At 53.1% G+C, this 12,599-nt stretch overlaps 1 protein-coding gene across 1 annotated transcript; it reads right to left on the bottom strand.

Annotated features, from left to right (window-relative positions):
* Positions 1 to 1,337: 1,337 nt before the first annotated feature.
* On the bottom strand, positions 1,338 to 8,412 carry LOC119932922 (keratin, type II cuticular Hb3-like). The gene is made up of 9 exons (XM_038752048.1): positions 8,026 to 8,412; positions 6,688 to 6,896; positions 4,965 to 5,025; positions 4,657 to 4,752; positions 3,945 to 4,109; positions 3,331 to 3,456; positions 2,571 to 2,791; positions 1,713 to 1,744; positions 1,338 to 1,534 (listed from the first exon to the last, which is right to left on the bottom strand). Exons 1-9 carry the CDS (start codon positions 8,410 to 8,412, stop codon positions 1,338 to 1,340), a joined length of 1,494 nt encoding a protein of 497 aa, XP_038607976.1.
* Between the last annotated feature and the right edge of the window lie 4,187 nt (positions 8,413 to 12,599).

Below are 12,599 nucleotides of genomic sequence, written 5' to 3'. Positions count from 1 at the left end.
TACCTCATTTGTAAAATGGAGATTGTGACCGAGCCCCACATGGGACAGAGACTGTGTCCAATTTGATTTGCTTGTATCCACCCCAGTGGATACAAGCGCTTAATGTAGTTCCTGGCACATAGTAAGCGCTTAACAAATACCATCCTTATTATTAAGTGCTTAATACCATATTAAAAATAAAGGTGCTGGTATGTTATCTGTCCCAGTCAGGGGACAGACTGGCTGAAAACCCAACAGTCACCCTATGTTGGGGGTGGTCCTTCCAGAAGGCAGGGTATTAAATTTAATGGCTTCACACTTCCCTTGGCATTTACTATGTGCTAAGCACCGGGGTAGATACAGGACAACTAAATCAGATTCAGTCCCTTTCTAATTCAGGGTTCACAGTCTAAGGAGGAGGAAGAGCAGGAATTTAATCCCCATTTTTACAGATCCTCAATTTCACCAAGGCACAAAAAAGTTAAATGACTTACCCGAGGTCACACAGCCCGCTGGTGGCCGAAAATGGCTGTTCTACCTCCCCCTACCCGGGTACTGTAGGTAAACCCCTGAGACCCAGGCCCTTGGATGGGGCTAATAATAATAATAATAATTGTGGCATTTGTAAGCAGGCACTGTGTGCCAGGCACTGTACTAAGCGCTGTGGTAGATACAAGGTAACTGGGTTGGACCCAGTCCCTTCCCACATAGGGTGCAAAGTCTTAATCCCCATTTTCCAGATGAGGTAACTGAGGCCCAGAGAGGTGAAGTGACTTGCCTAAGGTTACACAGCAGACATGTGGCAGAGCTAGGCTTAGAACCCAGATCCTTCTGACTCCGAGGCCTGGGCTGTATTCACTAAGCCACACGGCTTCCTGCTGCCCTTGATGACATCACCAGTCATCAGGGTGGGTGATGAGCAGGGTAGAACTGCCCCGTTCTCCCACAGAGCCCAGACATGCCCTACCCCTTGTGCCCACAGCCGAAGGCACGGCCATGAAGACGCCAGGCCTGGCTACAGCTTAGCTACGTTAGTTTATTGGATCAAAGAACGACACACAGGAAGGGTGGGAGGGTGGACACGCCAGACCATCTGCTACCACGGGCAGCTCGGAGAAGGTACCGGCTCACCCACGGGGGTCTGGACCGTTTCTGGACCCGTTGGCAGCCCACCTGTCATTGTGGCGACGGGTCAGCAACCATGGTCCCAGTCCAGTGGCACCGGGGGAGGGCGGGGGGCGGGCAGAGAAGGGGAACCCACAGGAGCAACTAAAATTCTTGACACGGACACGGGGTCAGAGATGAGCCAGGACAAGGCAGAGATGTCGGAGAGACTGGACAAGGCCCCATGCCATCCTCTAACACCGGTTGCAGGTGTTGGTGGCACAGGAGCGGACACTACAGGCACTGACACCCCCACAGGGGGCACAGGGACCTCCGGTTCCCACGACAACATTGCCCCCGCACCCGGCGCTGCAGACGCCGCCGGTTACTGCACGGGCACCGGAGGCGCAGAGATCTCCACAGACGACGCCACCGCGGGAGCTGCTGACGCCTGTGGAGAGAGAACACAGGAGGCCCGGAGAGTTCAGACCCTGCTGAGGCCTGGGGTACCTTCCGGGATGTGACCAGGCAGGCCTGGAGGAGTGAGGGGGGTGGAGGTGGTGACCGCGGGTACCCCCCAAGTAGGTGACCAATGGCTGGGGTGGGGAAGGGGAGAACAAACTACTTACAGACATTCACGGCCCCAACGCCCTCACACAGCCTGTAGAGGAAGGAGAGAGAGGGGATTGTTAGTATGGGCACTGGACACACTGGCACCCACCCCAGGGAGGTCACAGGGTGGGCTAGGTTGGGGGGTACCCTGCTCCTGGCTCTTTTGAGAACAGGGGAACACCTAGGGTCTGAATGGGCCCCTCTAAAAAAAGAGGGAAAAAGACCTGGAGGAAGCATATCATCCATCCCTCTGCCTCTACTGCCCACTCCCTTTCTCCTAGGATTCTGCAGCAGGCTGGCATCTCACTTGCCTCACAGGCGGGAGACTTGTGCCATCTGTTAACAGGTCTTGTGCTGCAGTGGCAGTCCAGCTGCAAGAGCAGTCAAGGGGGGAAGTGGCTGCCATATCCAGCATCCCCCCAGCCCAGTGGCCTCCTGGGAGCCTCCCATTTGTGACAGTCTCCCCTGACTAATTTACACCCCCATTTACATCCTTCTTCTCAACTGCCCTGCCTAAAGCTCGGCATCAGGACTGTGGGAGCCTCCTGAGGGGGAATTCAGAGGGCAGAACCAATATCTGCTCTCCACGATGAGACCCGGGCTCCTGTTACAAAACAGTGCCTGACCCGCTGGGAGGAAGGGAAACAGGGTGAGAGACATAAAATGTTGGGGGAAAAAACAGGGCCCTGGGACCACCGCCCCTTGCACCTCCCTATGGGCACAACAGAACGGCACCCAGTTGTATGCATTACCTGTCCAGTGCAGGGATGGGGCTTGTGTGGAGACTGGTTTCATCTGCATTAAACACTCAGAAGGGGCTGGTGGGGCAGTGGGGATTAAGGGGACATGAGGGAGGGACACTATGGGATACCCACCTGCACTCCTCGCCTTCCAGCAGCCGCTTGTAGGTGGCAATCTCGATGTCCAGCCCCAGCTTGGAGTTCATGACCTCCTGGTACTCCTTCACCAGGCAGGCCATGTCCTGCTTGGCCTTGAGCAGGGCGTCCTCCAGTCCGGCCAGCTTGCACTTGGCGTCATTGACGGCCGCCTCACCCTGCTGCTCCGACTCGGTCACGGCCGCCTCCAGCTTGGAATTCTGGGTTGGGAGTCGGGAGGGTGGGGAGGAGGGGAGAGGGTTAGTGTTGGGGAAAGGCAGAATCCTGGGTTTCCTAGATGGAGCCCCTGATTTGGGGTGGGCCCTTCTTCCCTGCCCCCCCCAGCTTCAAGCTGACTCAATTGTGGTGGCCACATTCCATGATGCTATGAGGCTCCCTGACCCCCAGAATTCCAAAGTAATCACCTCCAAAAGCCCTCAACCCACTGCTCATCTGAAGGATCAACAAGATTTCCCTAGGGAAGTGACCTGGGCCCGGGGACAAGGGACCTGGGTTTGAGCCCCAGTTCTTCCCCTGATACTGTGTAACCTTGGGCCGGTCTCTCCACCTCTCTGGACTTTGGGGTCCCCATCTATGCAGGAGGAAATTGTGGGGTGGGGTGACCATGACACCAAGGACATAGTTGGAGGTGGGAAGGGAGCCCGGGGGAGCCAGCATCCCTGAAGCCAGTGCCCACTCAAAGCTCAGCTGGCAGTGTCAACCCAGTGGCCCATCAGACCCACACCAGGGGCCACCGTACCTGACACTTGGCGTTCTCCACCTCGGCCGTCAGCCGCTGGATCATGCGGTTCAGCTCGTTGATCTCCTCCTTGGTACGGCGCAGGCTCTCCCCGTGCCGGATCACCGTAGCCTTCATCTCCTCACACTTAATGCCAAGGGGAACAGACACAGTGGTTCAGGGTAGGGAGGCTCAAGCACCCACCCTGAGCCCCCCCACCGAGGGTCCCAGAGAGTCCTTGGGACCTGTCCGAGGCAGGGAGAGGTTACATCTCCCTTCAGGCTTGGAAAATCCCCAGAAGCCAAGTCTGCTGAAAAGAGCTTCCCAGGACAAATGTTCTGGGAGCAGTGATGTTATAAAGGGGCAGGGCTCGGTTCAGGGCATAGATGCCAGTGTTCCACCACCTCTCTGGGACAATCCTGACCAGGTACTTGCCCACAGGTCCCAGGGCAGGTGCCCCGATGGCTTCTGGGTAGTCCAACGCTACCCATCTCTCTCTCGGCTGCCAAGACTGTTGGCTCTCTGTCCCCCAGTTTGGCCCTGCTCAGTGTGTGGGACACCTGGCATGGGTGAAGGTCAGGGACAGGAGCCAGTTCAAGAACCTCCCGGAGGATCCCGTCCCCGCCTCAGCTCACCTTGCTGCGATACCAGGACTCGGCCTCGGCCCGGCTGCGGCTGGCGATGTCGTCATATTGAGCCTTGATCTCGGCGATGACGTTGTCCATGTTCAGCTCCCGGCTGTTGTCCATCTTGACGATGACTGAGGTGTCTGAGATGTGGCTCTGGAGGACGCGGACCTCCTGCAGACAACGGAGGGAGTGAGGTTAGAGTGCGCCATGGGGTTGGCAGAGACCTCAAGGGTCATGGGGGCCAGCCTCTTGCCTCCATGCTGGGCTCTGTCTACCTAAGGCTAGTGTTCATTTCCATTTGAAGACTGAAGGAGATAGAGTTACCCCTCTCCTCCACCACCTAATCCTTTCTCTCCAATCAGCATGAACCCTCCCCATATCTTGGAAGAAGTAGAGCTCTCTCAACACCCAATCTCTCTACCAACACCTCTCTCTCACCTCTAACCCTAACCCCACTTGCTCTCTTTGCTCTCCCAAGCACAGGCAGAGAGGGGCTTCAAAGGCAGATGATTTCAAGATCCCCCTCAGCCATCTACCCCATTGCAGAATTCCTCTGTCGGGAAGTTCTAACTTGTATCTAACCCTACTGTCTCATGCTACAGATGCTCTCCATTTCCCCCTGTTCTGTCCTTCTCAGGGACCTTGGGTGACTCCCCTATACAAAGTGATTTCTCCCTAGGTTGCAAGTTTCCTCAATTGAATTCTCCCCTTGTCTTACCTCCTCATACAGTGCCCGCAGGAAGTTGATCTCCTCTGTGAGGGACTCCACGTTGCCCTCAAGGTCAGACTTGCGCAGGTAGGCGGAATCCACATCCTGTTGGGGAGCAGGAAAGAGGGGAAATAGGAGACATTGAGAGGTTCTGTCTTCCAATCAACTGCCCCCTTCCACCCTGCCAGCTCCCCCCACCAAACCAATCTCCCCAACTAGCCTTAAGGAAAAAGGGCAGGGAAAGGTGCCCCCCTTCTAGGCTCACTGCCCTGGGGCCTCCACAACTAGTCCATCATGGACCCTGGACAGACACTCACCTGCTTGAGTGCCACAAACTCGTTCTCAGCCGTGGCCCTAAGGGAGACTTCCTCTTCAAACCTGGACACAGAACACAAGAGGATGGGGAAGATGGTGAGGAGGAGGCACGTGGGCAACTCTCAATTCCATGGCAATCCTTCTGCATCTGAACACCTACCTACATCTAGACTGTACCCTCATTGTGGGCTGGGAACGTGTCTACCAACTCTGTTGTACTGTACTCTCCCAGAAGCTTAGTACAGTGTTCTGCACATGGTAAGCACTCAGTAAATACAATTGCTTAATCAGGACTCTCATCCTGGCCCCCTCTTCCCAACTTGCTGCTGAGAAGGGGGTCCCCATGAAGGCAAGGAAAAAGGGCCCAGGCTCAGCTGGTTCTGGGGCTTGCGTGACTTCCCTCCATTCAGCAGGTCTGGAAAATTCTGCGGGCTGGGGCTACTGGGTGTAGCCTCCCCCAGGGAATGCTTTGGGGATTGGGTGATGTCCTAAATGACATCATGAAAGGGGTAAGGTCAAGGACGGGCTCGAGGTTCTTCTATTTCCCCTCCATGTCCCTCTTCAGCTCTTTAGCTTCACCTAAGTCTTTGGTCATTCAGACCTCCCCTCGATATAGCACTTCTGTACACATCTTTTGAGAAGCAGTGTTGTTTAGTGGAAAGAGAACAGGCATGGGAGCCAGAAGACCTGGATTCTAGTCTCTACTCTCCCTCAGGTCTTCTGCATGCCCTTGGTTTTCTATACCTCAGTTACCTCATCTGAAAAATGGGGCCTGTGAGTCCCATGTGGTGATGATGATGATGGCATTTGTTAAGCGCTTACTATGTGCAAGGCACTGTTCTAAGTGCTGGGGGGATACAAGGTCATCAGGTTATCCTACGTTTGGCTCGCAGTCTTAATCCCCATTTTACAGATGAGGTAACTGAGGCACAGAGAAGTTAAGTGATTTGCCCAAAGTCACACAGCTGACAAGCTGCAGAGTCGGGAATAGAACCCATGACCTCTGGCTCCCAAGCCCATGCTCTTTCCACTGCACCATGCTGCTTCTGTCCAATGTGATTAGCTTATATCTACCGCAGTGATTAGTTCTAGAGGATAGTAAAAGGGGGAAAGAAGGGGAGTTACAATGAAATAACCAAGGAGCAGGGATCGTTCGTCCCATTGAGAGGAAGACTAAAGGGTGGCTGACTTTGAGGCTTACTCCACCTCCAGAGAAGCAGCATGGCCTTCTGGATAGAGCACAGTCTTGAAAGTCAGAGGACCTGGGTTCTAATCCCAGTTCTACCACTTGCCTGCAGTGTGACCTTGGGCAAGCCACTTCTCTGTGCCTCACTTTCCTCAACTGTAAAATGGGATGAAATATCTGTTCTCCTTCCTATTTACCATGGAAGCTAAGGACTGTGTCTAACCTGATTAATTTGTCTCTACTCCAGCACTTGGAACAGCGCTTGACACATACCAAGCGCTTAACGAATATCATTAAAAAAATCCAGAAGATCAAAATCGCAGTGACCTCAGGGTTATTTCATCCAGCCCCCTGTCTCCACATACCCCTTTTCTGACAGCTGGGACCCTCTCCAGAGTCTCAGGAATCATCATTTCTAGTGCCACTTCCCCCACTCCTGTTTGGAAGTCTAGCTTAAATTCCTCTAAGTCTAACCTAAATCTAGCCTAGATCCTTCCCACTGCAACCAGATTCCAGGTACCCCCCGCACCATCACTCACTTCTTCTTGAAGCCCTCCAGCACCTCCTGCACATGGTAGAGCTCGGACTCGAGCCGGCCGCGGTCGGCCTCCACGCACTCCAGCTCGCGCTTCAGCGTCTCGATGTAGCCGTCGAACAGCGGCTCCAGGTTGCTCTCGCAGCATTTGCGGTTCTGGTAGAACTGCCACTTGGTCTCCAGCAGCTTGTTCTGCTGCTCCAGGAACCGCACCTGTGGGGAGGAACCAGGGACTGTCCACTTCTGACTTCTGGTTGCCATCCCGGGGGACCTGCCCCAGGGAGGCAACCACCCCCCCCCCCCCCATTCCTCCACCTCTCCGTCGATGTGCTGGGGCTGGTGGGGGCAGCAGCAAATGCCCACCAGGTGCAGCAGCCAGGGACCACCACAGGCAGCAGCAAGTGCCCACCAGGGCCATCATCGGGGACCCATCGGGAACAGCAATGAGCATCCAGCATGGGCAGTAGTGACCATTCATCATGGGCAGCAGTGAGTGCCCACCATGGGCAGCAGCCAGGGACCATCATGGGCAGCAGTGAGCACCCAACAGGGGGTATAAATGGGCACCCACCTTGGGGCATCAATGGGTGCCCACCCGGCATTGCAGTGCCCTCAGCATTTGGGAAGCTACAGCTGAAGCATAAGGCCTGATCCCCACCCACAAAAAGATGCATGCTGAGATGGAGGGGCCGGGGCTGGAAGGAGGGGGCTCAGCCCACCTGCACAGCCCCCCAGACTGCTGCCCCGGCCCAGCACCTGCTCTGAGACCCCACCCCCTGCACCCCAGGAGTCCAGTTACGCAAACCCAGGGCCGCGCCCCAGGGGGAGGCGCTATCCAGGCCCTTGGCTGGAGTGGTGAAGTGGATAATAATAATAATAATGGTATTTGTTCAGCACTTACTATGTGCCAAGCACTCTTCTAAAAAAAATAATAATGGTATTTGTTAAGTGGTTACTATGTGCCAAGTACTGTTCCATGCCCTGGGGTAGAGACAAGGTAATCATAGTTGCAATCACCATTTTACATAGGAGGTTACTGAGGCACAGAGAAGTGAAGCGGCTTGCCCAAGGTCACACAGCAGACAAGTGGCGGAGGCAGGATTAAAACCCACATCCTCTGATTCCCAAGCCCGGGCTCTTTTCACTAAACCACACTGCTTCTGAGCTCTGGGTAGAGTCCCTGTGCTTGGGGTGGATCATTAGGTCCATCCCCCTGCCTCTGCATCATCCGCATTTTCCCCTCACCCCTCCAGGGAAAGTGACAAAAAGCCCCGCAGCTGGAGTCTGGGGAAGGGGCAAAGGGAGCAGAATCCCGGGTCCCAGGGGAGACCCCACCATCCACCTTGTCGATGAAGGCGGCGAACTTGTTGTTGAGAAACTTGATCTGCTCCTTCTCCTCCTGCTTCACACACTGGGCATTGGCATCGATCTCCAGGTTGAGCGGGGTCAGCAGGCTCTCATTGACCGACACGCTGGTGATGCAGGGTGGGCTGGGCCCGCACACGCCGCCCGAGCGGTAGCCAAAGCTGCGGCCGTAGCCAGCTCGGTAGCCCCCGCAGAAGCCGCCCAGGCTGCGGCTGCCAAAGCCGGTCAAGCCCCGGTAGCAGGAGACCCCGCGGTAGGGAGCAGCACTGATGCAGCAGCGGCCTGGTCGCGGGCCGCAGGCTGAGGCGCAGCTGAAGGCTCCCAGGCCTAGGCCGGAACCGGCACAGTAAGATCCACACGACATTGCAGCGGAGAACTGGGGTGGGAGAGAGACAGAAGGAAGCGTGGAAGACAGGGAGCACTCAGTCGGTCCTTCTGGAGTTGCCCAGCTCAGTGGCCCTTTTATATGAGTGGCCAAAGGGCCGGGCCCACTCCCCCGATTCGGGGGAAATTGCCAGGTTTTATGGGCTTGGGTGATTTAACTGCTGCTTGTCCTGACCTAATGGGCTTAATTGGGACCTAAACTGCACCCCAACAGTTTACTCACGTGCTGGCGATGCCATCACTCCCCCCCACCCCGCAACACAGACACACCTTCCCAGCTCCACTTTTCATCTTCAAAGAGCCCTGTCTCTCAGGCCCTTGCCCCCTCCCCATTGTGGTCAGCGGGTTGCATTGTTCCTATTAGGTGGATGGGGAAACTGAGGTCCAGAGAGGCTATGCGTCAGGCTGGGTGATGGGGAGGGAGGAGGAATTAGGGCTGGGGTCATGCCCTCGCCCTCCCAGGGCCCAGGAGAATCATTTTTACTGAGACTAGGCGGGGAGGAATTGTCAGAGTTGTCTCTCTCACACAGGCGCTCACACACACACACACACACACACACACACACACAGATACACATACACACACACACACACACACACACACACGAGAAAGCAGTGGACGAGGACCCGGTATTTACCTGGGTGGTGTGGGGGCTCTGTAGGGGTATAGGCTTCACTCACAGACAACCATGATCACACTAATACATGATTCACATTAACCCCCACAATCAGCATCACATTCATACGTGAACAGCATTACATCAATACACAATCTACACTAACACACATAACCAGCATCATACCAGTACACAATCCACACTGACACAACCATCACAACACTACACAATTCACACTAACACAAGCAGTGTCATGCTCATACTTATTTCACACTAATGCTCACAATCATCACACTAAACCACAATTCACAAACACAACCAACATCACTCACCTATAGTGAGCCACATTCCACCAGCATCCCCATACACATACTCTCCTTGACACATTCACACACCATAAGCAACATCACACAAATACACAATTCACACTAACATGCTTAAGCTCACTGACACATTCACACTCACAGCTACCCACACTCTTATATCATACTAACCACCTCATCTACATGCCAAGAGTCAGGCATACACAAAGCCACACAAACCTCACACAAACAAAAGTTAGTAGCCACCTCTCCCGCCAGATAACATTCACATTCATTTAATCGTATTTATTGAGCGCTTACTGTGTGCAGAACACTGTACTAAGTGCTTTATGCACACCATGCAAATCATATATACATATCACATGCCTTGCATGTATCATAGGCAACCATATGCACCTTTGCCCACCCCCACAGCCACTCAACTCACATACAAATCTCACACACAGACACACCATACACAGTGCACGTATACTCCAAACTGTGTCCTGAAGAGGAAACATCTCTACCACTACCTTTCTTCCGGGGCTTAATAAAGCTAATCAATTTTTCATTTCAGTCCAGAGGCCCCTGAGAGGGGGGTCTAGGCTGAATCTGGATCCCTACTGAATTGACCAAACACTTCAGCAGCCCTGCAGCTCCATAGTTCCTCAGGACAAAGCCCAGACTTGCTAGTAGGGATCCACAAAGCATCTAAGGAGTCTGGACAAGGACAGATTAACCGGATAACTCTAAAAATGCACTAAAGTCACGTCTTTCCCAGCAAGTGAGCTGAATAATTCAGGCCAAAGGAAATTCATTTTGGTCAGATTCTCACGAGCAAATAATCTGGATAACTGGTTTATGAAGACAAACGGTAGGAGCTTTGTCCTCACAGGGCCCTGACCAGTTCACCTGGGCCCTGTTTCCAGGGATCCACTGGGCATTTTTCTTTTGCTGGGTCCAGGTCCAGATGAACGAAAAGTCCCACCTGGGGAGTGACTGTCTCCAACTGGGATTATTATTAATAATAATAATAATATGGCATTTGTTAGGCACTTAGGTGCCAAGCACTCTTCTAGCTACTAGGGTAAAAACAAGGTAATCAGGTTGGACATAGTCCCTATCCCACACAGTAGGAGGGAGTAAGATTTAATCCCCATTTTACAGATGAGGGAACTGAGGCACAGAGAAGTTAAGCAACTTGCCCAAGGTCACATAAATTGCAAAGGCAGGATTAAAACCCAGGTTCTCTGACTCTTAGGTCTGCACTCTTTCCATTGGGCACCATTGTTTCTGTAAGGACTGCTTATGCCAGGCAAATAAACCTGAGCTTCATTTCCCAGCCCACAATTTTTTTTCCACTGAGCCAGAGAATTCTCCATTTCCCCTGCCAATATCAATAATAATAATAATAATGATAGTAGTATTTGTCAAGAGCTTACTTTGTGCCAAGTACTCTACTAAGTTCTGTGGTAGTTACAAGCTTATCAGGATAGTTCCTGTCCCACTGGAGCTCACAAGTCTAAGTAGGTGGGAGAACGGATATTGCAGTACCATTTTACAGATGAGGAAACTGAGGCCCAGAGAAGTTAAGTGACTAGCCCAAGGTCACACAACAGGCAAGTGCCAGATCCTGGATTAGAACTCTGTTCTTCTGACTCCCAGGCTTGTGCCACTTCCACTAGACCACTCTACACCAAGCGCTTAGTACAGTGCTCTGCACACAGTCAGTGCTCAATAAATACGATTGAATGAATTGAATGAATGGATGCCCACCCCACTCTGCCCCTTTCCCAAGCTTTATCCGTCCTTTCCATCACTCCGACACACACAAAAAAACAGTATCTCCCCTTAGAAGCCTTCCTCCGAGGTTGACCCAGTCACTGAGATTCCTCCATCTACCCCCAGGTCCCATATCTGTCTTAGAGAAGCAGCGTGGCTCAGTGGAAAGAGCCCGGGCTTTGGAGTTATAGGTCATGGGTTCAAATCCTGACTCCACCAATTGTCAGCTGTGTGACTTTGGGCAAGTCACTTAACTTCTCTGTGCCTCAGTTCCCTCATCTGTAAAATGGAGATGAAGACTGTGAGCTTCACGTGGGACAATCTGATTACCTTGTATTCCCCCAGCACTTAGAACAGTGCTTTGCACATAGTAAGTGCTTAACAAATACCATTATTATTAATATCATTATTATTATTATTGGGGACTGTGTGTCTGTGTGTCCGTGCTCTGTAGATCTGAGGTGATCTTTGCCTCTGTCCCTGTTGTTGTTTTTTTTTCGTGTGTGTGTGTGTGCTCTGACTCTTCCATCAAGCTGGCAGGGACCTTCTATCATGGCCTAGTGGATAGAGCACAGTCCTGGGAGCCAGAGGACCTGAATTCTAATCCCGGCTCCACCACTTGTCCGCTGTGTGACTTTGTGCAAATCACTTCACTTCTCTGGTCCTCAGTTACCTCAACTTTAAAATGGGGATTAAGACTATGAGCCCCATGAGGGATAGGGACTGTGTCCAACCCGATTTGCTTCTATCCACCCCAGCACTTAGTACAGTACCTGGCACATAGTAAATGCTTAACAAATGCCACAATTATTATTATTATCCTTCTCCCTCTGTCCCTTGCCAACGTCCATGACAGAGAGAGAGAGAGACAGAGACAGAGAGAGACAGAGGGAGAGAGAGAAAATATCCCTAGCAGACTGGTAGCTCCTGGAGGGCTTCTCTTCCCTGTATGTCCCTTGGGCTCAGCCCACAGGTGATTTAGGAGATGTGGGCTCTGCCCAGAGAGGATCTAGAGAGGATCTAGGGGAAGCACCAATGTACAGAGCCATCCCTCTTTCTCTTCACAAGGATCACACACTTCTTCTGCTTCTGGCCCATTGCTAGGGGGGTGTAGGCAGGGCCACACCTCTGTTCACCACACGTGCCAGGGCCTTTCTTCTCCCGACCCCACCAATCCTCTCCTGCCATAAACTCTCCAGGGCTTCCTAGCCCTGAACCCGCAGCAGTGTAGATGGGACGTGCAGAGTGGATTGATGGGCCGTCGCCGCCTCACGGTTTATGGGGGTTCCTCCCCAGGCCCCTCCCCAACCCCCGAGTCTCAGCCACCGGTGGAGTCTCTGGACAGCTTCCGCCCCTCGCCCCATTTCCCAGATGGAGAAACCAAGAAAGCTCTGAAACAGAACCCTCAGGAACCTGCCCTTCATAATCCTGCTTTTTGAGACTGCCTTTTCTCTGGGGTTGGTCGG

This window comes from Tachyglossus aculeatus, chromosome 10 (genome assembly GCF_015852505.1).
Source record: "Tachyglossus aculeatus isolate mTacAcu1 chromosome 10, mTacAcu1.pri, whole genome shotgun sequence".
In the NCBI taxonomy this organism is placed as follows: Eukaryota; Metazoa; Chordata; class Mammalia; order Monotremata; family Tachyglossidae; genus Tachyglossus; species Tachyglossus aculeatus.
The sequence above is the reverse complement of the archived record's forward strand: the minus strand, read 5'-3'. Positions and strand labels throughout refer to the sequence as shown.

Coding starts and splice junctions, on each gene's coding strand:
- LOC119932922 (XM_038752048.1), bottom strand. CDS start 8,412: ATGTCGTGTGGATCTTACTGTGCCGGTTCCGGCCTAGGCCTGGGAGCC. Junction 4,110..4,656: donor TGCGGGCACTGTATGAGGAG/GTAAGACAAGGG, acceptor CGTTGTCTGCAG/GAGGTCCGCGTCCTCCAGAG. Junction 3,457..3,944: donor AGTCCTGGTATCGCAGCAAG/GTGAGCTGAGGC, acceptor CTTGGCATTAAG/TGTGAGGAGATGAAGGCTAC.